Genomic DNA, 25,834 nt, shown 5'->3' with positions numbered 1-25,834 from the left:
AAATATAGTATCTGTCTAACAATAGTTTGAAATATGATAGAATGTGTATATTATTCAAAATTTACCTTTTTTCGGAAGATAGATCCTGAAAAAATAATAAAAAATTATATTAGAAGATGAATGATATATGAATAAAAATAAATGTAATTAAATGTTGTTAAAATGAAATACTTACAAATATTATGCATTCGATTTGATAATCTTGCATGAAGGTGCGAACACTCTTCACACCAATCAACTTTTAATATGAAAGCCAAAATTGGTGATTTAATTAATTCTGTTGAATTTTGTGGAATGCGTACTACAAATGAAAATGCACGATCTTTGCATGAATTGATTCGTTGGTTGAACAACCTATCATCATTGTCCTGAGAATTAAGTACGTGCGAAATTCAAAATTAATGTATTTTTTTTACATAGTTTATAAATAGCATTATAAAAAATAAACATATATCAAGAAATTCTACATTTTTTGTAATTTTCTGAGATAAGAAGCATCACAACTAAATACGAATCGTGCATGTCTGTCCTGTAGATTAAGATGCATGTTACCGCTGGAATCTCTGATTTGTATGTTAACATTGTACCTGTTTGACAAATAAAATGTTATATACAATACAGAAAAATTTGTTGAAATTAAAGGTACATGAAATTAATTACCTAACAACAATATCGACCACGCCATTACAATGCATACACACTGTTTTTTAAAAATGACATTCACATAGTTGTTCATAAGTTTTGCATAACTCATAGAACATATTTTCTATATTAATACTCTGAATGTAAACAAGTATTCGAAAATATTTAATCTAGTAAGAATGAAAGAAGGTATAGGTTATGATTATAAATTTAAAAAATTTGTGCAGTAATTAAATTGAATAGAGTAAGTTTACCGTATGCATGATTGTATATTCGCATATCCATATTCTCTTTGAATTTGCTATCAACAATGCTTATAATATTGTAAAATTGTTTGACCTCAACCATGTAACTAACTTTCCAGCACATGTATCTTTTTCAAACCTATAATTTTTTGAAACACATGTTGATAAGAGTATGAAACAACATTAAAAGTTTGATGTAATGTTACTGATGAAACTCACCAACTGCGCAGGTATCGAACAAAATATAAATTGTAATTGATATACAATTTGCTAGCTCAAATTATACATAGTGATGGCCTTGCATAGTATGGTTATATTCGCTAAAAAACTATTCAAATTATATAGAATATAAGTAAAAGTATTTAATTTACCTCTGAAATTTTGTACGCAAATACCACATCCTAATAAAATATTATTTTTTTTAGCAGACTGATATTATAGGATTTGTAGTATATTTAATAATTTGATACTCAAATCATTGATGAGGCAAAGTTTGTCTAAATAAGTTTTACAGTGTCCTAACTCCTTGCAAAAGAAAAAAGCGCTAAATAGTCCTAATTGGCATCGCAAAGTCACGGCAACGTGCCAGTGGCATCTAGGCCTAATTTTTTTTTTAGTCAAAATCTAGTCCTAATTGGTTCTGCTGTTTCTTGATCATGTCGCATGCTTCCGAATTAAAATCGTATTAAAATAGCATGTGAATAAGCATTTGTTTTTAATTAAGGAGTAAAAAGAATTTAAATATAAACAACAAACTACAAACGGTTTATGAAATAGATTATGGAAAAGTTTTAAAATTTTAAATTTGACTGGTGATAGGGTTGGTTATAACCCACTACTTTTTATGTATTAAAATAAATACAAAAATCTAGACAAAAATCTATAACTCACTACTTGTTCCGCTTTTGGGATTTTTTTTTTGGATTAAATGTAGTAAACGCCTAAACTTTACATTTAGCTGCACTTTACCCCCTCAACTTTTCATTTAGTTGTACGTTTATGATTTCTTGAAACGTGATTGTAATTGGCAAAGCTCATTTGTAGGGGTGGTTATACGGTTAGTGTGGTGACAAATATTTCTTAATTATAAAAATATAACATTGTATTAAAATAACATACGAGTGAGCATTTATCTTTAATTAAGGAGTAAAAAGAATTTAAAGTATAAATAACAAACTATAAGTAATAACATGAAGTAGATAGTGGGAATCCTTTAAATTTTAAATTTGATTGGTGATAGGGTTGGTTATAACCCACTACTTTTTATGTATTAAAATAAATACAAAAATCTAGAAAAAAAGAATGAGAAGTTTGGAAGCCATCTATATCTATATGTATTCAGGAAGGGTTTTTTAGCAGAAACCTCTCAATACCTTCTAAACTTGTCATACTTTTTTTCTAGATTTTTGTATTTATTTTAATACATAAAAAATAGTGGGTTATAACCCACCTTATCACCAATCAATATTCCCACTATCTCACTCCCACTATCCACTATCTTAACTCATCCTACAATCATTCCTACAAATTCTCCCATGTTTCCCACTCCAATTAAGAATCCACTCCAACTATCTCTTAATGACCCATTTTTTTTTAATTCAAAATTGCGTCTTCACATAACACAGGAAAATACCTGAAAGCTATCCCATCTTGATACCAGAACTCCGGTGCTCTTCTTAGTACGCATCATACTTCTTTTCTTGAACCTTCGGCATACGTCACGAAGCCGGCGGTGACTACCTTTTAGTAAGTGACCCTGCTCATTTAGTTATTGATTAGTATTATTGTGTTTTTTCACCTTTGCCCCACTTATCTGATGTCCCAAATTCAAGTTGTCCTATTATTTAATATATTAAATTTTTCACTCAAAATTTGTAGGGAACCCATCTAAAGTTTCCTCACCATGGAATATGCCCGCCTACAAGCATTTCAACAACAACTAGATTTCAAACTCGCAATATTGCAAAGGAGTAAATATTTGCTTAGAAAACGAAACATACACCGCAACGATTCCACACACCTGTTGGAAAAGCTTCAACAAGTTTGCGCTGACGAAAGAAAAATCTCAAATCAAATCCGAAGGATAAAATCCAGGCTACACTGATTAAAACGTCGTTCGCATCAAATTAAAAATTCCGGTACCGTGTTTTCTTTAAATATTATTCCCCATATTGTAATTTTTTTTATTTTCGATTATTTCCAATAATATAATATGTCTATAATTTTTTTCCAACCCTTTTACTGATCGACTTAATTAACTTATCGAGTTAATTCCCTCACCCTCTCTCTCAGTTTCTTATTTGTTTTGGGTTCTCTATTGATTTTGTAAATGTATTGATTTTGTTTCTTTTGTGAGCAGTAGTGGAAGATATTATGTGCAGAGACTCCAGCAGAAATCAACCTTCTTGCGGCCGGCTTAATTTTCCAGGTCAGTCCCCTCTGCCTTTTAAGTATGTTTTGCTTTTGCTTTGTTTTTTGTCATGAATGATATTGCATTGATTTTCTGATCATCCATTATTTCTGAAATTTTTTTACAAAATCCTATGAACGGTTGTTTGCTTATTGTTACACTGTAAAGCAAAGATAAAAAGGTATTGCTTGCTTATATAATTGCGGATGGTATAGGTTCATGATTGAGGGTTCTACTATTTCTAACATAAATTGTATATTATAAAAATTTATTTGTTTGTATTACTGAAATTTTTTTAATTATTTTTTATTGCACATTTATCACATAAAATAGGTGTTACGATAGTTATTTTCATAATTTTATTCCAAAAATGATCGTGCATGAAATAAAAAAAAGATTTTTTGATAATTAAAAAAAATAATTAAAAATGGTTTATAATTGGAGAAAAACAATTCAGATACTACTAATAACTAAGGCACTATACGCCCATTATTAAAATTGGATTAATTTTTAATTTCGTCAGAAATCCTTTTGGCAAAATTGCATTCTAGCCTTTCTTTTCTTTATCAACAATGACAATTACAACTACGTGATTCATCTATCTAGCAACAGCACAATTCAACTCATGGAATAAATAGTTCATTGCTTAAAGTACTTAAACGAAAGGTTAGAGCCAAGTCCTACTTAACACCTGCAAGTAATATATTACAATTAGAAAAAAGAAAATGATTCAAGAGGAGCAAAAAACTCACCAAGCCCCTGACATATGTGCAATCGTCAAGGCACTTTTGAGCATTTAAAACTGCATTCCTTAGTTCAGGTAACCACTTCTCTGTAATTGTTTTCATTTGATTACAATGCAATTCTATTAAATTCTATTGATGCTATTTCTATATTAATAATTGTATTTTTTCGGTTAACAGTTCTCATACAATGTATCACTATTTACACATAAAATAAATACATAAACTATTGATTTTTAATTTGATATATATTTTATTTCTAGATCAAAGAAATGAAAAATCTAACTGTCCTCAAGATTGCCAGGCATCCACATCACCAATGATTTTGCGTGATCATGGTAAATATACAGTTTCTTATATCGTCATACTCATCTTACATACACATTTTTTGGCTGCACTATCTTGCTAAATCAACTATAGATACAATACAATACAATTGTATTACAATTGTTCGATTACAATACAATTGTATTACATTCTATTGATGCTATTTATAGACAACTTAGCAATTTTATAGATTAGCAATTTATTTTATTTTATAGATTACCAATTACTACATGTACCAAAATATATTTATATAGGGATTACTTCATTAACTATGGGTGCTAATAACAATTCAATTGGTGCGTATTTTTCATTTGATTAGAACACAATTGTATTAAATTCTATTGATGCTATTCTATATTAACTATTGTATTTTTTTGTTAACAATTCTCATACAATGATAAAAAAAAATTCTCATACAACCGAAAAAAGATGGTTCTTGAATGATATATACATTCTATTATATTTCAAACTATTGTTAAACAGATATTATATTTTAATTTTATTGGTAAAATTTTTTCACCTTTATTTGTTCACCATTTTATTTTTTTTTCCAATAATGTTAGCACCGTGCATAGCACGGGTATTCCCACTAGTTGAAAGAGTATCTGTAAAAACTCCTTCTGCAATACATATAGATATAGATGCTCAGAATGTTCGAACGCAATGGTTTATATGATACCTATTTGTCGCTGATTTATGATAGTTTTATACTAAACAACACGCAATTTAAGTGACAGATACAAATTAAAAGATAACCCACCACCTTAAAAATGTAATAACACTAAGATGAATTGTATAGATAAGCTTTCTGATTTATAGGTTACTTAAATTAACTAGATTAGAGTTGTAATTTACGACTAGATGTACTATCAGAAGTAGATGTGGGCATGGGTCGAGTATCCGTCCCTCATATGATTTGGCTGATCCGACCCTAACATACTAGATCAGTCATTTTATGATAATAATTCGCTCATAATGTCTTCGAGTATCCGTTATTCGGGTATGAGTCCCCGAAAAAAAAAAGGGTCATATGGTACCAACCCCTAAAAAAAATATACTTTCTAATTAATATTGGTAGAGATATTATAATCAAAATCCATACATAAACATTTGCACACATTTCATCCAATAATTAAACCAATCTCAAAAATTTAGTACATGTTAGTAGTATAATATCTAATAGATAAAATGAAGTTTCGTGATAATTTTATATACAACTTAAGCTAAAAATACAAATTAAAATAGTGAACATCAACTCTATAGGTTCATCCTTCTATAACACGACAAAAACAAAGATAACAAGCATTCAACAACTTTCTAAACTTTCAATTTTCAACATTAATAATAGCATGCTCATTTGCCAAACCTGGAATTTCTATAGAAATAAAGGCAATCAAAAAAGAAATTAACACAATTGAATGAATAAATAAGGCAATTTTCTTAAAAAAAAAAAGAAATTGAAACTTGTTCTTTAATTAGGGTTAAAAGAAATGAAAACTTGCCGTGAGTCACTTCACTTAAACTTAGTGTTAAAAATTATAAAATTATAAAATGAGTCATAATTTTTTAATATTTATATAATATATCATGTGGGTCGGGTATCCGCGATTTTTTTTGGATCTGTATCTGTATCCTTTTTTTGCTAGTAGTACCCGACCCTCATATGTCTCATTAAGAAAAATCGGATCGGATATCCTATTTTTCGGATCAAATTAGATTGGATGTTTCGAGTTTTCGGATCGACAAGTATTTTTGCCCGCTCCTAATCGAAAGAGTGTTTACTTATGTGCAATAAAATTAAAGTACAGTTTAATTGCCAACATGCTTATCTTATAACTATAATTGAGATGTTATATTATGGTTCGAATCATTAGATTGGGAAATAAAATGAAGAAGGTTCTTACTCAGTTGTTGTCTACAAAATCTTTAGGTAATTATGGCTCTTCTTAAAAATAAAAGAAGTGCTTACTCATATATTATTTATCAAAACTTGTTGCATAACAAATAGGTATTCATTATATACTCTCATGATTCAATTATGAGAGGACAAAAGTACAAAATTTTAGTACCTGACTAAAATTGTCATACCCTTACAAAAAGTCAACACAAAAAAAAATCATGAAGTCCAACGATATACACACATATTTTGTTTCCTAAAAGATAAAATAGATTTTGAGCTCGACCGAGTATAGGAGTGATACAGGATACCCAAGTACAAAAATCGAACTCGAGTTCCTAAATATATTCAAGTTGTTAAATCTCGACTCCAGGTTAAATTGAAATTTTGGTCGAATAAACTTGTGAATAACTGAATTGGGCTCGACTCATTTACATTTCAACCCGTTGTGCGGACAAATTGTATGGGCTAGATATGCAGATGGACGGTTTGGCAAGCATCATTTAAATGCCAGCCCAACATAACATTCAACCTAAACTTTGCTGCCTGTCCACGGGTGCGATGCGGGATACGGATACTCATCAAAAAAGTGATCGGGGTGAGCTGGTGTACACGGGTAGTCGGGCGTCTGATTGAAAATTCGAAGAGGAATCCTGAAAATGGGGGGTGAAGAAGCACGGAACTTCCCCTGACCGAGCTGACCTGGTGAGCTCGGTGTGCCGATGGAAGAGCTGGTCCCAATCCTGCAAGACAAACAAGGGTAAACTAGCAGTGGGGGCCCGAGGGTTGTCCCCGGGGGCGCTCCGACGGTCAAGTTAGTTCCTGGCCGGCGGACGGAGCGGTTCTTGATAATGTATTGTACGAGCAATCTGCTAATAGTGAGCGTACCTTGCACAGTTGGTATGTGCTACCATTTATACCCGCTTAGGAGTCCGACCTCCGTACGTTTCGGGACTTGCCCTGAATAGCTCCCAATCCCGTGCCTGGGGGGATCCTCCCGCCCTCTGCGGGGCAGCTCTTGGGAGCATCCCGGAGCCCTAATGGCCGAGCCCTCTTGGACTGGTTCCCAGTGGGCCCAAGGCGCGAGCCCAGCTCGGATTGCCCCTGGGCTGACACGTGTACGGGCCCAGGATGGGGCCTCTGCACTAGCCCCCTAGATTAGGTCAGGCTCCTGGGCAGACCTGGTCTATCCCTTAGCCACGTGGAAGCCCATCATTACACTGCTCTGCCGCGGTCACCTCCAGCACAGGGCTGTCATTGGGAAGCGTCGCCCGCGTCCTTTCAATGGTCGCGTCCCTTCGGTTTCCGTACCTCCATTAAGTGCGTTCACATGGGGTGGTTCAAATTCAAGCAAACCGTTTCCCCCCATTTCGTCCCCTATAAATAGTGGCTGCCCAAAATCCGGTAAACTCTATTTGCCATTTTCTCTTTCCCCGTGCGTTTACAACTTCAGTAGTGCATTTCCGGCCAACCAGGACCCAGATTCCGGCGACCCTCCCCCCCCTTCTTTACTCCAGTCATCAGTAAGTGTTTCCCCCCCCTTTCTCGCATTTTCTTCCTTCCTTTTGCCGTCCTCTGCGTTTTTATGTCGGACCTCTCCGACGTGACTTCCTCCAACTCCCAGACTCCCCCCCGCCGTAGAGCCACCAGGATCTTCATTTCCTCCTCATCTCCATCTTCATCATCTCCCCCTCCTCTTCCTTCTTCATCTTCTGCTTCCAACCCTAACTTTCCCCTTCCCGACTTGCTCGAGCCCATCAACATCATGAGTTCCCCATCTGCCCACTCCCCTTCTGCCCGGCTCCTGGAGGAGGTGGCCGAGCTTGACGCCCTCATCAGGCGGCAAGCAGTCTCCACCCCTCCCCCCCAGTCCCCTAACGATTCCCCCGGCGGAGCCCGAGGTGGAGCTGGGGAGGACCGGGGCTCCTCTGGGGGGACCCCCGCTTTCGAGCAGGGGGAGGACCCCGAGTTCTCCTACGGGCATCCTGACCTGCAGGAGGCCACCCTATCGCCCCAGGCTGTGGCCGAGCTGGCCAAGTCTTATTCCATCCCTCCGGCCTACGAGCCGAGGGCGGCCGGGCCCGGCGATCGGGCCTGCAGACCTCCCTCCGGCTTTGTTGCCATCTACAGGGAGCAGCTCATCGCAGGGCTTCGTCTCCCCATTCCTTCAGCTCTAACCGAGATTCTGAGCTACTGGGGGCTCAGAATCACTCAAGTCCACCCCACCTCTATCAGGATCATTACTGGATTCCTGATCTACTGCCTGCTCCGCGATATCCCCTACTCCCTTTCCCTCTTCCGGGCTGCCTTCATATTTAAGGCCGCCCTACCCGGGTGGTACTACTTCTCCCGCCGCGGTCCCCAAACCCGGGGAGGGAAAGGCGCCCAGGAGCTATTCCACGGGGTCCCTTCTTCCGTAAAAAGTTGGAAGGAGGACTTCTTCTTTGTCAAGTCCACCCATTTTCCCCCCAACGTGTGGAAGGTTGGAAAAGTCCAAGCCGATTCCTTCCCGGAGGACCTGGACTATGAAACCCTCAGCCAGCTGTCGGAATCCCTGGTGAAGCTTGACGCCACCAAGTTCTCTACAGCACAGATCTCCGCGGCCGGGCTGATGGGGACGTTGTCTGAATCCTCCGGGGAGGTGGTGACCCCCGAGCCCAACCTCGACACCTGTAACGCCAACTTTGCCCTTTTTGCCTGTTGTATCCACAGCATGTCGTAATGCTATAGGCTGTCCGGCCTTTTACTGACTTAGCCGTGTTTTCTGCAGTGAGGAAGCTCTCCCTGCTGCTGGGCCTGCCTGCCGAGGAGGACACCCCCGCTTCCCATCCAGAGGCAACCGAGGAAGCCCCCGGGGCGCCTCCGACCTCGGGGGGAGGCCAAGCCCCCCAAACACAAACGCAAGACACCTCCTCCCCCTCCAAGAAGGCCGCCAACAACAAGAAAAAGGCGACCGGGCAGAAGAGGGGCCGAGCCGACGAGCCCTCCCAGCCCGGGAAGAAGCTCGCGCTGGTTCCGGTCCAGCCTCCTCCCCTCCGGATGTCCTCGGGGGGTCCAGTCCATTTGGGCGTCGGCTCCGCCGAGGAGCACGCCCTGCAGGCCCCCCCCGAGCTCGTGGCACTTCCGCCAAGTGGCTCCCCTGAAGCCGGGTCAGGCCCCCACTATGCACGACCCCCGCCGTTTCTGCCCGTCCTGGGAGCTCTCCATCAACGACCGAGCCCAATTCCCCGAGGTGGCTCGCCAGTGGGTGACGGGCTCGGTCCTCCCCCGGGACAGGAGGTGGATGGAGCTAGCCTCCCCCTCCGAGCTCCAGGAGGTGTACTGCACCTCCCAGGCCCAGGTAAGTTTTCCGACCTCAGAGCCGTCCTTGCTTTTGACCCCTCACTCGGCCGCACCTCAGACTAACTCCTTCCTTTCTTCAGGCCCACGCTGCTGGAGCCGCCTTGCTGTCTCGCTTCTCCGAGCTATCTCCCGATTTGGAGAAACTGCAGAAACAGAAAAGGGAGGCGGAGCAGAGGCTCACTCAGGCCCTCAAGGAGGCGGACTCCCTCAAGGCCAAGCTCAAGGAGGCGGACTCCCTTGCGGCCAAGCTGGGCAAGGCCGAGAAGGAACTGGAAACGGCCCAAGTCCAGCTCGCCTCCACAAGGTCAGAACTCGACCAGGAGAAGGCCGGCGTGGCCAAGCTGAGAGAAGACCACGCCATCGAGCTCTCGGGCACCGTCGGCAGGGAGCGCAAGAAGGCCGTCCGGGAGTTCATCTCCTCTGACCAGTTCATCCAGGACGTAGCGCTCCTCAACGGGCCCGTCGCCCAAGTTGGCTTTCGCGCGCGCCCTGAGCAGGGTCAAGGAGCTCGGCCTGCCTGGCTTCGACCTGGCCGCCTTCAAGGAGTACGACCCCAAGGCCGAGGAGAAGGTGGACTGGCTCTTCGACGGGTATTGCAAGGGACACGCCCTGAAAGAGCTGGTGCGCCGGAAGGACGTTGGGGCCGACCTTGAGGAGCTGCCCCTAGAGGAGGACGGGGACCCGGGCCGAGCTCCGGGGAAGGAGCCGGTAGCCTAGGCGGCCAAGTTTCCCTTTTCTTCAGTAGGCAGTGTAATAGATAGGCCGATATCACACCTTTTGTAATAGATAGGCCTTAAATATATATACGAAATTCGAAGCGAGTCTTCTTGCGAATCTTTTTGCGCCTGACTTATGACCCCACCCCTCAAGCCGAACACGTTAAAGTTGTGCCGGCCTTCTGGGTCGAGCATCAGACCCTCCAAAATCCTCATCGCGCCGACCTCCTGGGTCGAACACGCTTAAGACTGTGCCGACCTCCTGGGTCGAGCGTCAAACCTTCCAGGACACAAAACACCCACTACTATTCCCCTAGCCCCCCACTAGGACATTTAGATAGGGACGCTAAGTGTTCTAGTGCGAAATCAAAGCTCAGAAGGCAAAGAAGTACAAATGAAACAAGAAACTTGAAAGTCAAGCCTTTATTGAATCAAAACTGAAATTCGAATTCCGCAGAACAAACGACCGTCCACCCTGGTCTAACCTATGCTACAAACAGTCGCAGGTTGGAAAAGTGCCAAGTGCGGGGTACCTCAGATCCGTTCATGTTGGCGAGTTTGCAGTAACCTGCTCGGCCCACCCCAAGGACCTTGTAGGGGCCCTCCCAGTTTGGGTCGAGTTTGTTGGAGCTGTGAGCTCGGCTGACCGAATTCTTCCTTAGGACAAGGTCCCCGGGCTGGTATTGGGTAGTCCTTACTTTGGCATTGTGATAACGAGCGAGCTGGCCTTTATACTTAGCCATGCGAACCGCCGCTTCCTCACGCTTAACCTCGAGCATGTCCAAGTTGTACCGGAGCTCTTCCTCATTGGACGTTGCCACGAAGTTCTGTGTTCTGGGCGAAGGGAGACCGACCTCCGCGGGCACCACTGCCTCTACTCCGTAAGTTAAAGAAAACGGGGTCTCATGGGTGGCCGTCCTGGGCGTAGTGCGGTAAGCCCAGAGGACACTGGGGAGCTCGTCCAGCCAGCTCGACTGGGCGGACGCCAACCTGGTCTTCAATCCCTGCAGAATGGTTCGGTTAGCGTTCTCCACCTGACCATTGGCCTGGGGGTGACCAACTGACGTGAAGTGTTGGTTGATCCCGAGCCCGACGCACCAGCTCCGGAAGGGGTTCTCAGCGAACTGGCGGCCGTTGTCGGATATCAAGACGTGCGGGATGCCGAAACGGCAGACAACGTTCCTCCAAAAGAATTTCTGGATCGCCTTTCCCGAGATGGAAACTAGGGGCTCTGCCTCTATCCACTTGGTGAAGTAGTCAATAGCCACCACGAGGTGCTCATACCTTCCTGGAGCTCGGGGGAATGGTCCCAAGAGGTCTATTCCCCATTGGGCGAAAGGCCAGGGACTGTGAATGGGGATCATTTCCCGAGCTGGCTGGTGACGTAATGAAGCGTGACCTGGCAGGCTCGGCATCTCTGTACCAGCTCTGCGGCGTCACGGAAGACGGAGGGCCAATAATAGCCCAGGAGGAGGCACTTTTTGGCCAGCACCCGGGACCCCACATGTGCCGCACATATACCTTCATGAGCTTCACGCAGGACGTAGTCTCCTTCCTCGGGAGTCAAGCACTTTATCCAGGGGGACAAGTACGACCTCCTGTAGAGGGTTCCCCCGGCGTAGGCGTATTTGGCAGCTCGGAGTTGGATTTGTCGAGCCTCAGTTTTGTTCTCAGGGAGGGTACCCGAGCTGAGGAAGTCAACGAGGGGAGCCATCCAAGTGGCCGAGCTATCCACCGCCAGGACCTGGACCTGGTCGATACTCTTCTGCTTCACCACCTCCACCAAGACCTCCTTGCTTAGGTGGGCGAACGAGGAGGACGCCAGCTTGGACAAGGCGTCCGCGCGCTTATTTTGGGACCTTGGCACCCGCTCGATCTCAAAAGCATCGAACAGGGCCACCGCCTCTCGTACCTTGGCCAGGTATTTCTTCATTACCTCGTCCTTGGCCTCATACTCCCCACGGATTTGGAGGACGACGAGCTGAGAGTCGCTTCGAACCCGGATCGCGGTAATGCCCATCTGGTGGGCTATCCGCAATCCCGTCAACAGGGCCTCGTACTCCACCTCATTGTTGGACGCGGGGAAATCAAACCTGAGCGCATAAGTCAGTTCTTCCCCTGTGGGCGAGGTGAGCAGCAGGCCAGCCCCGCTGCCCTCCTTGCTCGAGGCGCCGTCCACGAACAGCACCCACGGCTCCACTGTCGGGGTGTCCGGGGGTGTTGGGACTAGTTCCGCCGGGGTCAGGCTAGCTCCTTCGGCCAGGAAGTCCGCCAAGGCCTGAGCCTTAATCGCGGTACGGGGCCGATAACTGAGGTCGTGTTCGGCCAGCTCGACGGCCCATTTGGTCATCCTGCCCGAGACCTCGGGCTTAGTGAGTATCTGGCGCAAGGGCTGGTTGGTCAAGACTGCGATGCTGTGAGCTTGGAAGTAAGGCCGGAGCTTGCGAGCAGCGTGCACTAAGGCCAGAACCAGCTTCTCGACCGGGCTGTATCGCGTCTCTGGCCCTTGTAATGCTCGGCTGACGTAGTACACCGGTCTCTGAGTCCCCGCTTCCTCCCGTACCAATACCGCACTGACGGCCTCGTTGCAAGTGGACAGGTATAGGAATAGTGTCTCCCCCAGCTCAGGGGCGGTTAGAGCGGGCAGCTCGGCCAGATAGGCCTTCAGTTCGTCGAAAGCTTTCTGGCATTCCTTAGTCCAGTGAAAGTCCTTTGGCGCTTTCAAGACCCGGAAAAAGGGGAGCCCCCGCACCGCGGAACGCGAGAGGAACCTGCTCAGGGCAGCCATCCTCCCTGTGAGTCGTTGGACCTCCTTCACGTTCCTTGGAGGGGCCGTGTCCATAATGGCCTGGAGTTTATCCGGGTTGGCTCGGATTCCATCTCGGGAAACCAGGAACCCGAGAAACCTCCCCGATCGGACCCCAAAGGTAACAGCTTGTTGACCAGGCGCTGGTAGGTAGCCCCCGCGTTCTTCAAGCCGAATGGCATGGTTCTGTAACAGTAGGTCCCCTCCTCGGTGATGAAGGAGGTCTTATCTCGATCTTCCTCAGCCATTTCTGATGAGAATATAAAGACCAAGGCCCATTCCAGATTGGAAGATTCAAGTGAAGACTAGTTCGCGGAGTACTAGCTTGCTAATTAGGGTTTTTATTACCATTATTAGTTGTTTGTTAGCATTAATAATTTCGGTCAATTTTCCCTTCACTTTGGCCGAATTTAGAGTCTTAATTTTAGTTAATTAGTTGTTAGATATTTTCACCCTTAATGAAGGGCAAGGTCGTCCATTGGACATTCTAGGGTTTGAGTCCTGTAAGGCTATATATAGCCTAGGTTTTCATTCATTAAAGAACAATTCAGATTTTATAAAATATATGTGAGTTTTTCACTCTCTCTTGCCTCAAGAGAATTTCCTTTGAATACTTGAGAATCATTCTCAAGTTGTTCATCGAACTTATCAATCAAGTAGTCTCCTTGATTGTGGCGTTCTACTACCTCCAATTTGGTTCGTTAATTCGAGTAGTTACGGGTTGAGATACTATCAAAATTGTTCGTGACTTCTAGGGATTAGTTGGGTCAAATTTCCGCTGCCTAAGCCATGGTGTTTTGGTTGTCTAGATCGGGGATTCACATCAATTGGTAATCAGAGCTAGTCGACAACCATCAGGTTATATCCTTCCTTTCCGCTTTGTTTCGAGTCATATTCGTTTGTTATTAAATCTGATCTCGTGTGTCAAAAAAAAATTTTTTCTGGTCATTGTTAAATTTCTGGTCGTGGAGTTGTTGAACTAAATTCTGTCTGCACTTGCTTCTCACCTTGTTGTTGAAGTCGTGTCCAGGTCTGTCCGTTTGAGCCTTCATTCCAAAAAAAAAAAAAAATCTGTTCAAGTGTCTCTAATCTGTCCGCACAAGTTTGATGTAGCTTGTCGTGGTTGAGAGACAAATTTTCTGTCCGAAAGCGGCTACAATCTGTTTAAGGTCAGTCCGCAATTGTTTCCTCCTGGCCTTACGTGAAAATTTCTGTTTTGCGTCTCTCTTTTGTTGTCTTGAGTCGAATCTGCCATCGTGCGTGTTGTGTTTGTGTGCGGCTGCCACAACTGGAGGGTTGTCCGTGGGAGTCATTAGGGTTGTTCTAGAGGCGTCTTGAAACGAAAAAAAAAGGAGAGAGAGAGGGAAGCGGCTGCTTGTCCGAAATTATCTACTCATAATTTGTGAGCTTTGTGGGCTGTGAGGAGAAAATTGGCAAGTGTGTGGCCTGTTTGGATTTCCCTTGGCCGAATCAAGAGCCGAATTCCTTAGCTGAATCTGATTTGCTGAATCTGATTGTTTTTTTTTGTTTCCTTTCTTGGTCGGCCATAATACAAATTGGTAGTGGTGTAAACGGCAATTGCATGAAATCTGATTGGTCTCCTTTGTCGTGCAAGAAACTTGAGTTGTTTCCTTTGTCTCCATTGTGGGCTGTCCAGAATTTGTTTTTCCTTGCCATCCCGTGAGCCGTGGGCTGTTTGGGGGTTCACCCTTGATTAGGGAAGCGAAACCATCTGGTAGTCGTGAGTTTGGAAACAATTCCACAGGGTATTTGGTGTAAATTAGTAGTGCATGAAAACTGATTTGCATGAAATCCGAGTGGCCCTTTGACAAGTGAAACCTGAGTTGCATGAAATCTGATTACTTGTTTTTGTCGGCCATACATAAATATTTCCCTTAGCTGAAGTTGTGTTGCATGAAATTTGGTTGCCTGCTTTGGTCGGCCATACACAACTTAAAAGGCGGCCAGCCAAGTCACAAGCGAAGAACACTCTAGCTGACCATTATTTCACCTTGTTGTTTTAATAAAAAAAAAAAAGGTTCCTGTCATTAGTTTTCCTTGTTCCTTGCTGTCTGTTATTGTCTAGTTGCTGCTGAATACAGTATTGTTTCTGTCTAGTTGATACTCTCTTTAATTGCCGCATCTTCAAGTTTTCAATTATCAAGTAAAAAAAAAAAAAATTGTGTTGCGGCCAAAAACAAAAAAAAATCAGTCCAGTCATCAAATTGGTGTAGTCTTCTACATTGCGTCTATTGTCAAGTCCATACTTCCATAAATTCTGTCGTTGTTTTCCGGAAATTAATTCTGGTATTTGTTGGTGTGTTTTAGAGTATTGTTTCTGATTCTTGGTGAAGGTTTGAGCGAACACATTGGGGAAATTTTTATTTCTTCAAGAGGAGTACTTGAGTGACTTGGGAAGAGCTTTGTGAGATTATTAGAGCGGTTGATACACTTGAGTGATACACGAGGGTGAGCGAAACACGTGAGGGAGTGAAGTGAGGTACCTTTTCTATTTTTTTCGCTAACCGTTTCTTGCAGTTGAATATGTCGAACGAAGGAGAAAGTACGTCGGCCTTCGACTTCTCACGTTTGGCAGAAAGTTTGAAAGGAGAATTGGGGCGCCTTATGGATCAAAAATTTGAGGCCATGAATGAACGACTTGGCAGGTTGGAGGAGTTCCAAAGTAGCTCTAGACGAAGTCACCAAAACCCAAGGAGCCGTGATAGACCTGCACTTGAACTTCATGACTCTAACTCTGAGTGTGAATTTGACTATGAGCCAAGGAAACCGAGGAGAGATACTAGACCTGTGGAGGATGAAATAAAAGGGATTAAACTTAAAATCCCTTCCTTCCAAGGCAAGTCGGATCCCGAAGCATACCTAGATTGGGAGAGGAGGATTGAAATGATTTTCGATTGTAACCATTACACGGAGTCTCAAAAGGTGAAGTTGGCAGCCCTTGAATTTACGGATTATGCCTCTATTTGGTGGGATCAACTTCGCATCAAACAAAGAAGGGAGGAAGAGCCAATTATCCGAACATGGGAAGAACTCAAAAGGATCATGAGGAAGCGCTTCATACCAGCGTATTACCACAGGGATTTGCACCATAAATTGCAAACTCTCACCCAAGGAAGTTTGACAGTTGAGGATTACTTCAAGGAGATGGAGATGGCCATGCTACGGGCTGATGTTCGGGAGGATATAGAAGCAACCATGGTACGTTTCTTGAGAGGACTACACGCTGAAATTGCAGATGTTGTGGAGCTCCAACATTATCTTGACATGGATGAATTATTGGACAAAGCCGTCAAGGTGGAAAGGAGGCTCAAGAGGAGGGGTATTCCTCACCAAAGCTCCAGCGTCCAATCTGGAAATTGGAGACCTCCACCGTATAAAGGCGAGGTTACCCACACGAGCGAATAAAAGTCAGCCAGGGCAAGTGGGGTTTCGAATGGAGCATGGGTGGCTGGTTCGTCATCTTCAAAACCGATCCAAAGGGCCGAATTTAAGGCAGATCTAGGGGCATCTAAACCTAGAAACCGTGACACTAAGTGCTTTAAGTGTCAAGGTTTTGGTCACATCGCGTCCCAATGCCCAAACCGAAGGGCCATGCTCATGCTTCCAAGTGGTGAAGTGCTAACGGATGAGGAGGATGAGTATGAAGGCATGCCACCATTGGTTGAGGAAGAAGAGATAATTGCCCCTGACCAACCAGTTGGACTAGGCCTTGTCACAAGGTTGGCATTGAGTGCTCAACGCACAAATGAAGAAGAGCAGCGTACCAACATCTTCTACACCCGATGTCTAGTTAACGGGAAAGTGTGTAGCTTGATTATCGACGGGGGAAGTTGTACCAATGTCGCCAGTGCCTTATTTGTCAAGAAGTTACACTTACCTGTCCAAGATCACCCTACACCATATAAGCTTCAATGGTTTAGTGATTGCGGCGAAGTGCGAGTGTCCAAGCAGGTTTCTGTGAAGTTTAACATTGGGAGATATGAGGATGAGTTGGTGTGTGACGTGGTTCCTATGCAAGCTGCCCATCTTATTCTTGGAAGACCTTGGCAATTTGATCGCGAGGTTACTTATGAAGGTCATTCCAACAAATACTCGTTCATGCATAAAGGGACAAGGGTCATACTTGTTCCACTCTCACCTACACAAGTTCGAGAGGACCAAAATGTTTTACAGAGGGAATGGGAGTTGGATCGATTAGAAGGCAAGGAAAGGAAAGGGCGAACATTGATCATGCTCGCTAAACCGGAGGACAACATCAGGCACTGGGAGTTGGATCGTTCCACCTTTGTGGTGTTTAACGTGTTTTCATTTGTGCAGGTTGTACGTGGTCAGATATCCTTCCTCTTGCAGTGTGCAATACCCGCAACCATCGAGATCTGTGCAAGGAGTGCTGGTCCAGTAATTCCAACCAGCACTAGTCGGGTTACATTGGCCTTTGATGCCATTTTTGCACGTCTTGATGCGTACAACGCGCAGCCCAACCAAACCTTGGTTCACCGGGCGTCCGCTCACGGTCCACCCATAGGCTTGAGACATCACTTGTGTGCCCATTATCATGGAACTCTTGTTGTCCGTAACATGTATCTACCACCACCACGAGTTTTCCTGGTGTCCCACAAGGGTGTCCTGATCTTTCTTCGCTTGAGAAGGCGACATGCAGGCTGCTTGGTGACTATACACATGCTCTCATCACTTTTGTTTTGTAAGAAGAGTCATGATTTGGGGACAAATCACCTTTAAGAGGAGGGGAATGATGAGAATATAAAGACCAAGGCCCATTCCAGATTGGAAGATTCAAGTGAAGACTAGTTCGCGGAGTACTAGCTTGCTAATTAGGGTTTTTATTACCATTATTAGTTGTTTGTTAGCATTAATAATTTCGGTCAATTTTCCCTTCACTTTGGCCGAATTTAGAGTCTTAATTTTAGTTAATTAGTTGTTAGATATTTTCACCCTTAATGAAGGGCAAGGTCGTCCATTGGACATTCTAGGGTTTGAGTCCTGTAAGGCTATATATAGCCTAGGTTTTCATTCATTAAAGAACAATTCAGATTTTATAAAATATATGTGAGTTTTTCACTCTCTCTTGCCTCAAGAGAATTTCCTTTGAATACTTGAGAATCATTCTCAAGTTGTTCATCGAACTTATCAATCAAGTAGTCTCCTTGATTGTGGCGTTCTACTACCTCCAATTTGGTTCGTTAATTCGAGTAGTTACGGGTTGAGATAATATCAAAATTGTTCGTGACTTCTAGGGATTAGTTGGGTCAAATTTCCGCTGCCTAAGCCATGGTGTTTTGATTGTCTAGATCGGGGATTCACATCAATTTCTATCTGGTGATATCCCTTAAAGGCATCCAGAAAGCACAAAACGTCAAAACCCACGGTAGAATCTACTAACCTGTCGATCCTTGGCAGGGGAAAGCAGTCCTTTGGGCAGGCCTTGTTAAGGTCCGTGAAGTCCACGCACATCCTCCAGGTCTGATCCTCCTTTTTGACTAGGACAGGATTGGCCAACCAGGTCGGGTAGTGGACCTCCATGATGATCCTCGACTCCAGTAACTTGCCGACCTCTGCCTTGATCACCTCATTCCTCTCGGGAGCGAAGCTCCTTTTCTTCTGCTTTACCGGCTTGAAGTGAGGATCCACGCCAAGGTGGTGGACTGCCAGATCCGTTGGAATCCCAGGCATGTCGTCCACCGACCAGGCGAAGACCTGGGAGTATTCCCTCAATAGAGCTTTCAAACCCTCCTTCTCCTTGGCGGGTAACAGGGCTCCAATGCGGAGAACCTGATCGGGCCGATCCTCCCTTAAGGGGAACTCCTCCACCTCATCTTGGGTACCCAGCTGCTGGGCCTCATCCCCTGGGATGTAGGGTTCCAAACAGGTTGTCTGGGCGACCACCTTCTCCTGCCCCCGAAGCGTGGCCAGGTAACATGCCCTGGCTACCGCTGGGTCGCCCCGCACCTCGGCTATTCCCCCAGGGGTGGGGAACTTGATGCTGAGGTGGAAAGTAGAGGAGATAGCCCGGAGGGCGTTCAAAGCGGGTCTCCCCAAGAACACATTGTACGGGGACGACTGCTTGACCACCACGAAATCAACGAGGATGGTCCGGCACCTGGGGGCCTGTCCTACTGTGACCATCAGGGTGATCATCCCTCCGAGCTGATGGGTGGTCCGGTGAAGCCCACCAGAGGCGTCCGGACCGGGGTCAGCTGGTCGTCCCTTAGTCCGAGCTCCTTGAACACCCTATAGAACATAATGTCAACCGCGCTACCCTGGTCGACGTACACCTTCCTCACCCGGAAGTTGTTGGTGACGATGTCTATCACGATGGCTTCGTGGTTCCCTGCGGCCAGGGGGACTGCATCCCTGGGTCCAAAGGTAATTTCCTCGTCCATGCGCAAGCGCTTCAAGGAGTCGTCCCCCTCGGGGGGAGGTCGCTTGTTCTTCCGAGCCGCATGACTGTCCCCCCCCGTGGGGCCTCCGGCGATGGTGTTTATCACCCCTGCCAGGTTCTGGGTGTCCCGGTCGGGAGAGCAGTCCCGAGGGGCGTCGCGCCGCTCCGGGCGGTCGCGCCTCCGTCCCTCGTGCCTATCTCCGTAGTGGTTGCGTCCAAGCCCCTGACCTGGTCGGCGCACGAACCCCCCTAGAAAACCGCGCTGGATCAGGTCCTCGATCTCCTTGCGCAGGGCCCAGCACCCCTCCGTGTCGTGCCCGACGTCGCGGTGGAAGGCGCAGTACCGATCCTGGTTTCTTTTGTTCCGGGGCGTCCCCATCTTGGTCGGCCGATCTCCCAGCCCCTCCGCCTCCATAACGGCCAAGATCTGGGCTCTGGGCCGTGTCAGAGGGGTGTAGGTCTTCTCTGGGAGGGGCGGCGGAGCTGGTGCCCTATCCTTGGAGAGACGGTCGAAGACGTTCTTCTTGACTTGGCCGTCCTTGGATTCAGGAGGGTTTGCCCGTCCTTTCCTGTCCCCGAACTCCCGATCTGATTCCCGTTTCAGGCGGCCGGCCTCCTCTGCATTGGCGGCGGCGTGAGCCCGGGTCAAGAGCTCTCCCAGGTTCTTGGGAGGTTGTTCGACAAGCTTGTAGTAGAGATCCTCTACCCTCAACCCGTTCATGAAGGCGGCCATGACCACCTTTTCGTCCTTATCCCTGATCTGCAGGCTCTCTGTGTTGAAGCGCGTCATGAAGTTCTTCAGGGACTCATCCGGCTTCTGCTTAACGGCCATCAGGTGGGCCGCGTTCTTCGAGTAGGTCTTCGAGGAAACGAACTGGGCGGCAAACTGTCTAGCCAGCTCGGTGAAACTCTGAATAGACCCCGGTGCCAGGCCCTGAAACCAGAGCCGCGCCTTACCCTTGAGAAACATGGGGAAGGTCTTGCAGCGGAGGGCATCCGCGGCGTTTTGCAGACGCATGTGCGTCAGGAAGACCGAGAGGTGGTCTTCCGGGTCGGTCGAACCATCGTACAGCTCGATGTTCGGGATTTTAAACCTCCGGGGTAGCGGGTAGTCCTCGATCTCCTGGGTGAAGGGCGAGGCTGCGTAGCTGTCCCCGTACGGTTGTGGTCGCAGGATCTGCTCGAGCTCATCCCGGACGGGCTGCCACTGGGGTGGGTCGCGCGGGCGGCTCCTAACAGATCGGGCGGGGGAGCGTGCGAGCCCATTTCGCGTAGGTTTTCGTGGGGAGGGATCCCTTGGTCGGCTCCCCACGGACCGGTCGTGGGAGTACCTCTCGCTATCCCCGACCACCGAAGCTCGGTGACGAGGGGGAGTCCGCGGTCGTTTCCTCCTAGGGGGCTGGTCCTGTGACCCATCCTCCGAAGGGTCGGGGATCGACTCCTTCTCCTTCTCCTTCTCCTGGGCTTTGGAAGTTGGTGCGCCCCCCGCCTCCTCTCCTCCTTTTGCCTGCCGGATTATATCCTCCAGCATGGGGAGATTCTCTGTCACGAACTGGAGCATCTGCCGTCTCCGGTCTCCTGAGAGGGCCGAGCCCCCAGCGCCCCCGGCCGCTTCGTTCTCCTCTCGACGAGACCCCTCCCCGGCCCCGGCTCCGGTGCTTTCAACTGTTCGCTTGGACCGTGTCCTCGCCATCAACACTAACAATTACCTTTCGGTTCCCACAGACGGCGCCAACTGAAGAAGCACGGAACTTCCCCTGACCGAGCTGACCTGATGAGCTCGGCGTGTTGATGGAAGAACTCGCCCCAAGCCTGCAAAACAGAAAGGAGTGAACTTACAAGGGGGGCCCTGAGGTGGCCCCCAAGGGAACTCCGACGGTCAAGTTAGTTCCTGGCCGGCGGACGGAGGCGGTTCTTGATAATGTATGTACGAGCAATCTGCTAATAGTGAGCGACCTTGCACAGTGGTATGTGCTACCATTTATACCGCTTAGGAGTCCGACTCCGTACGTTTCGCGGATTGCCCTGAATAGCTCTCCAATCCCGTGCCTGGGGGATCCTCCCCGCCCTCTGCGGGGCAGCTCTTGGGAGCATCCCGGAGCCCTAATGGCCGAGCCCTCTTGGACTGGTTCCCAGTGGGCCCAAGGCGCGAGCCCGGCTCGGATTGCCCTTGGGCTGACACGTGTACGGGCCCAGGATGGGACCTCTGCAGGGGGAAAATGATAAATAAAATTTCTCCTTTTTTTTTTTTTCAGCGTTCCCTCCTTCGAGCTCTTGCACATCCTGGTGCTCCGCTCCATCAAAGCTTAGAGGATGGTCATGGCTTCTCAAGAGTAGCTCTAACCTTCGACTCCCAACTCCCAAGTCTCTCCCGCCCGTCAAATTCCCACAAAATTCGATATTCATTTCCGCCATTTTTAGTGTCGAGAGCCCCAGCGAAATTGATCTCTGCTATTTTATTTTTGGGTTGCGTAATTACTATAGGTCGTTGGATCTGGGATCTGGGAAATCAGTCGAGTCTATTGCTAGCATGAATGGTGCAAGGGCTCCCAAATACGTATGACATATGCCTGCTACTTGGCTTAGTGAGTCTCTGTAAGTTGGGCTCTACTCAACCACTTTCACTTGTTCTGTCTGTTGATGTTTCTAAATTTACAGTAGTATTCTGACTTTCTCTGCTCGCTGTTGGATTTCTTTTTGTGCATCAACGAAGTAAAAAACATGTCTTCGCAATTCGTTGGGCACAACAGTAGGTTCGTTGGTTTTATTACAAAATGTGAAATTGAATCCATGAAACTAGTATCCCGTCAAGGGAAAAGCCCAGAAATTTGCAAATTTTGAATGGCGACAGCTCAGTTTCTTTTCCTTAGCCGCAATCAGATGTATCTTGATGAGCGTCTGTTATGCTCTTTTATCTCCCAAAAGCTGTACCTTTAGTTTCAATTTTGACTGGACGGGAGGTTCCCCCAGCCTGCTTACCTATGCCTTAGTGTGCTTGTAAAAAATGCGGCTTAATTTAACTTGGTACATCATGAAAACGAAAATAAAAAACAAAAACAAAAACAGAAGAAACTAGCCAACAGTCGTCATATAGGTTCTCCTTGGTTTTTCAGCCAACGATTTGATTCCTTTCCATAATATGCTTTTAGTTGTTTGAGGAAATGCCATTTTTGTCATTGTGGTTCTCTCCGCATTTTCGGGTCCGAGCTCTCATTTTTGCTTTCTCTTCTTCTTCCAACAAAATTTGTCTTTGTTTATTATGTTTAGATTTCGATATATTGGAAGGCTAGGGCCTTGCAAGTCATTGAACTCTCGTTTCAATTGGAAGTCCCCGTCGAAGCATTTGTTTACAAAAATCTGCATGGACAATAATCAGTGCATTAGTTCGAAGTGGGATCCAAGAGGAGCTTTAATCGTCTTTGAAGGTCTGGACAGATGTGGAAAGACGTCGCAATGTAGCAGACTTCTTTCATCCTTGGAGAGACTGGGACATTCAGTTGAATCTTGGAGATTTCCTGATAGAGATACCGGTGTTGGCCAGATGATTTCATCTTATCTTTCCAACCAATCACAGTTGGATGATCATGCCATTCATTTACTCTTCAGTGCAAATCGGTGGGAGAAAAGGTTGCTGTCCCCTTCTGGTTGCTTCTATTTCTGTAATTCTGTGTTGGAGACATATGAGGTTACTAGTTGACATGTAATTACACGGGTCAATAGATCAAAATTATTAATGTTACGTTCACCGGAAATTGCAATCCCATCTTTAGTAGTCTTCTTGCGTCGTGCAGTATAAATAGTCCTATCTAGGTTAATTGCATGCTTCTGTTGTCTTGATTTTAGAAGTGACTCAAAACTGGTCATGTAAGTAGCATATAAAATAGTGAACCTGCAAAAGAGTTTGCAGTAACAAGTTACAGAAGTGCATTCTGGGTTTTTGGATGTAGTTGGTGTTAGACCGATTGGATAATGATTTGATGTCTTTTTGTGGTGAAACATGGATTGCTGTTCTATAGAGTGAGTATCAGGTCTGCAGATTGGTGTCTCTGTTGCTAAAAGGAGGGTTGAAACTTCTGAATTGTGATTTAAACCAATTTGAGGAAACTGTAGAAATCAGCTGGTAAGATAGGCGAGAAAAACAATTACCTAATCAGGCTGGGATGCAGTATCACAAACTGAGCTCGGTGAAAAGTCTTACATTAGTCTTGCACTTACCTGAAATTAAGGGCTTGGTTGTAACAGTCACTTTAGTTATTTTTCGGCCGGTGCAACTGGCTCTTACAACTATAGCTGAGTCTGGTTGAAACGGTCTATGTGTGACTGTGCAGATACTGTTTGCATACAAAGTGAATTTTAAGTGAAGTATTTGTACTCAGTTATTGGATGATTTGTTGCAGATCATTAATGGAAGCTAAGCTGAAGAGCGGAACCACTCTCATCGTTGACCGGTATGCCTATTCTGGGGTAGCTTTCTCTTCTGCCAAGGGACTTGATATTGAATGGTGCAAGGTAAAGACACTTCTAGTTTGCTCTGGCATCTAACTTTGGATTACTTAGTCGTAATGCTCCACTTCTTCTGCAGGCTCCAGAGTTGGGGTTGTGGGCTCCAGATTTGGTGGTTTACCTTGACATATCACCAGAGGTAATCCTTAATGAAATCACTTGATCCAGAATAAGAGTTATGTGTTGTGCTTGATCTCTTACAGAAGTCGGCATATTTGTAGTAGATATGCTGTTATTCTGGCAAATCTTTTGTTAGATGAATGAGGAGAAAGACTGATTTGAGTACCTTATTTCTCAATGAGGGATGTACTTTGTTCTCCATCCGAACTGTGTGTCCAAGTGCGACTTTTTATAGCAATCGGACCTCTTATTCATGTTTATCTTTCATCTTTGGTTTTTGGTGGAAACTTTTGTATGAAAATAAGTAATATGTTTATACTATGTAAAATTAAATGCTTTAAATGATTAGCATAAAAAAGTGCTGTTGACTTGAGGATTAAATGACGACATTCACTTGGGATGGGCGTACATTAATTACTCTCATTATGTTTTTTTTTTTTTTAGCTGCATTCTGAGTGGTGTAGATGGTGCTTGCCTAACACCACATTTGTTTGTTAGAATTGGTAACAGTGTTTAATATGAAAATATCTAAACTCTTCAATGTGTACTTCATTGAAAAAATGCACTCACCTGGTGGTGCTTTATCCATGTTCAATTGGATTCCATGGATTTAAAGGACTGGTTGTCGTTTCCTTTATATTCTGGTGTACCCATACGAAAAGCAGCACACCTGTCATTTATGTATGCCACGCTAAGTTGATTGATCGTTTTGGGAAATAACAGAAAGCTGCTGAAAGAGGAGGTTACGGAGGGGAGAGATATGAGCAGCTTGAATTTCAAAGGAAAGTTGCACAATCTTACCGGGCACTTTCTGATGCATCTTGGAAGGTAATAGATATAAAGCTCCAGTCGTTTCATTCTTTTTTCTCGATGCAGAAATGATCTTTGTGTTATGTGAGGAACTCCAGGTTTTATAGAGTCTACAAGTTATTTTGGTGCCGTTAATGGGCGATTACCTCAAGGCCTTTGCCTTCTGTGCGTATCCACAATTTTCAAGAAATGCTGATTGTCATATGGATGATGCTATGTTTGTGTAAAAGTTTATATGCTGTGAATTAGGTGTCCTATCCATTTTGTCATGTTGAGGCCATTAAACAGATGTTCTGGGCTTACAAGTTATGGGGCTGGAGCATTCTCCATATTGGCGATGATCTTATTTCTTTTGTTATTCGTAGGTTATTGATGCCACCCTGCCTATCGGAGTTATTGAGGCACAGCTAAGAGAAATGGCGGTCGATTGCATCAGTACATGCCAAGAAGGCAAATCTCTCTCGGAGCTCTGGTCTTCTTAATTGCACGTGTTCATGTCCTCTGGTTGTTTGGAACGGTAAAATTTGTGGGTCAAAGTGTGAAAAGATTGTTGGAATCCACCTTTTTATTTCACGTAATATTGTTCATGCCTTCTGATTCGGAGTCTTCTGATTCAGTGTGTTTGGATAGCTGAATTATTTTATATAATATTTTACTTGTATCATAAATATATTTTTCAATTCATTTTTTTTATCTTATATACATCACATCACAAAAAGTTTTATAGTAATTATTTCAAATAATACTCCACCTAAACATATAACTCCAGGAACGTGTGAATTGCTCTGTGAAGATATAAAATCTTATATTGACTTGGTAGAGCCAACGAATCGAATTGATGGGGTCTCATCT

The 25,834-nt window shown here is 45.0% G+C and overlaps 2 protein-coding genes across 2 annotated transcripts; one reads left to right on the top strand and one right to left on the bottom strand.

Annotated features, from left to right (window-relative positions):
- Positions 1-11,682: 11,682 nt before the first annotated feature.
- Positions 11,683-13,110, bottom strand: LOC113756621. The gene has a single exon (XM_027300253.1). It carries the CDS (start codon positions 13,108-13,110, stop codon positions 11,683-11,685), a length of 1,428 nt encoding a protein of 475 aa, XP_027156054.1.
- Positions 13,111-21,787: 8,677 nt separating this feature from the next.
- LOC113756624 (thymidylate kinase-like) lies at positions 21,788-25,573 on the top strand. The gene is made up of 6 exons (XM_027300255.1): positions 21,788-22,144; positions 22,817-23,176; positions 23,947-24,058; positions 24,132-24,191; positions 24,896-25,000; positions 25,348-25,573. The coding sequence occupies exons 1-6, from the start codon at positions 22,116-22,118 to the stop codon at positions 25,462-25,464; spliced, it is 783 nt and encodes a 260-aa protein (XP_027156056.1). The 5' UTR covers positions 21,788-22,115; the 3' UTR covers positions 25,465-25,573.
- The last annotated feature ends 261 nt before the right edge of the window (positions 25,574-25,834 follow it).

This window comes from Coffea eugenioides, unplaced genomic scaffold (genome assembly GCF_003713205.1).
Source record: "Coffea eugenioides isolate CCC68of unplaced genomic scaffold, Ceug_1.0 ScVebR1_2430;HRSCAF=3456, whole genome shotgun sequence".
Lineage (NCBI taxonomy): Eukaryota > Viridiplantae > Streptophyta > Magnoliopsida > Gentianales > Rubiaceae > Coffea > Coffea eugenioides.
Note: the sequence above shows the minus strand (reverse complement) of the source record. Positions and strands in the feature narration are given on the sequence as shown.

Bases quoted from the DNA above. Each gene is read 5' to 3' on its own strand.
- LOC113756621 (XM_027300253.1), bottom strand. From the start codon at position 13,110: ATGGCTGCCCTGAGCAGGTTCCTCTCGCGTTCCGCGGTGCGGGGGCTC.
- LOC113756624 (XM_027300255.1), top strand. From the start codon at position 22,116: ATGCCTGCTACTTGGCTTAGTGAGTCTCT. The intron at 24,059-24,131 runs GTAAAGACACTT...CTTCTTCTGCAG, and splicing joins TTGATATTGAATGGTGCAAG to GCTCCAGAGTTGGGGTTGTG. The intron at 25,001-25,347 runs GTAATAGATATA...TGTTATTCGTAG, and splicing joins TTTCTGATGCATCTTGGAAG to GTTATTGATGCCACCCTGCC.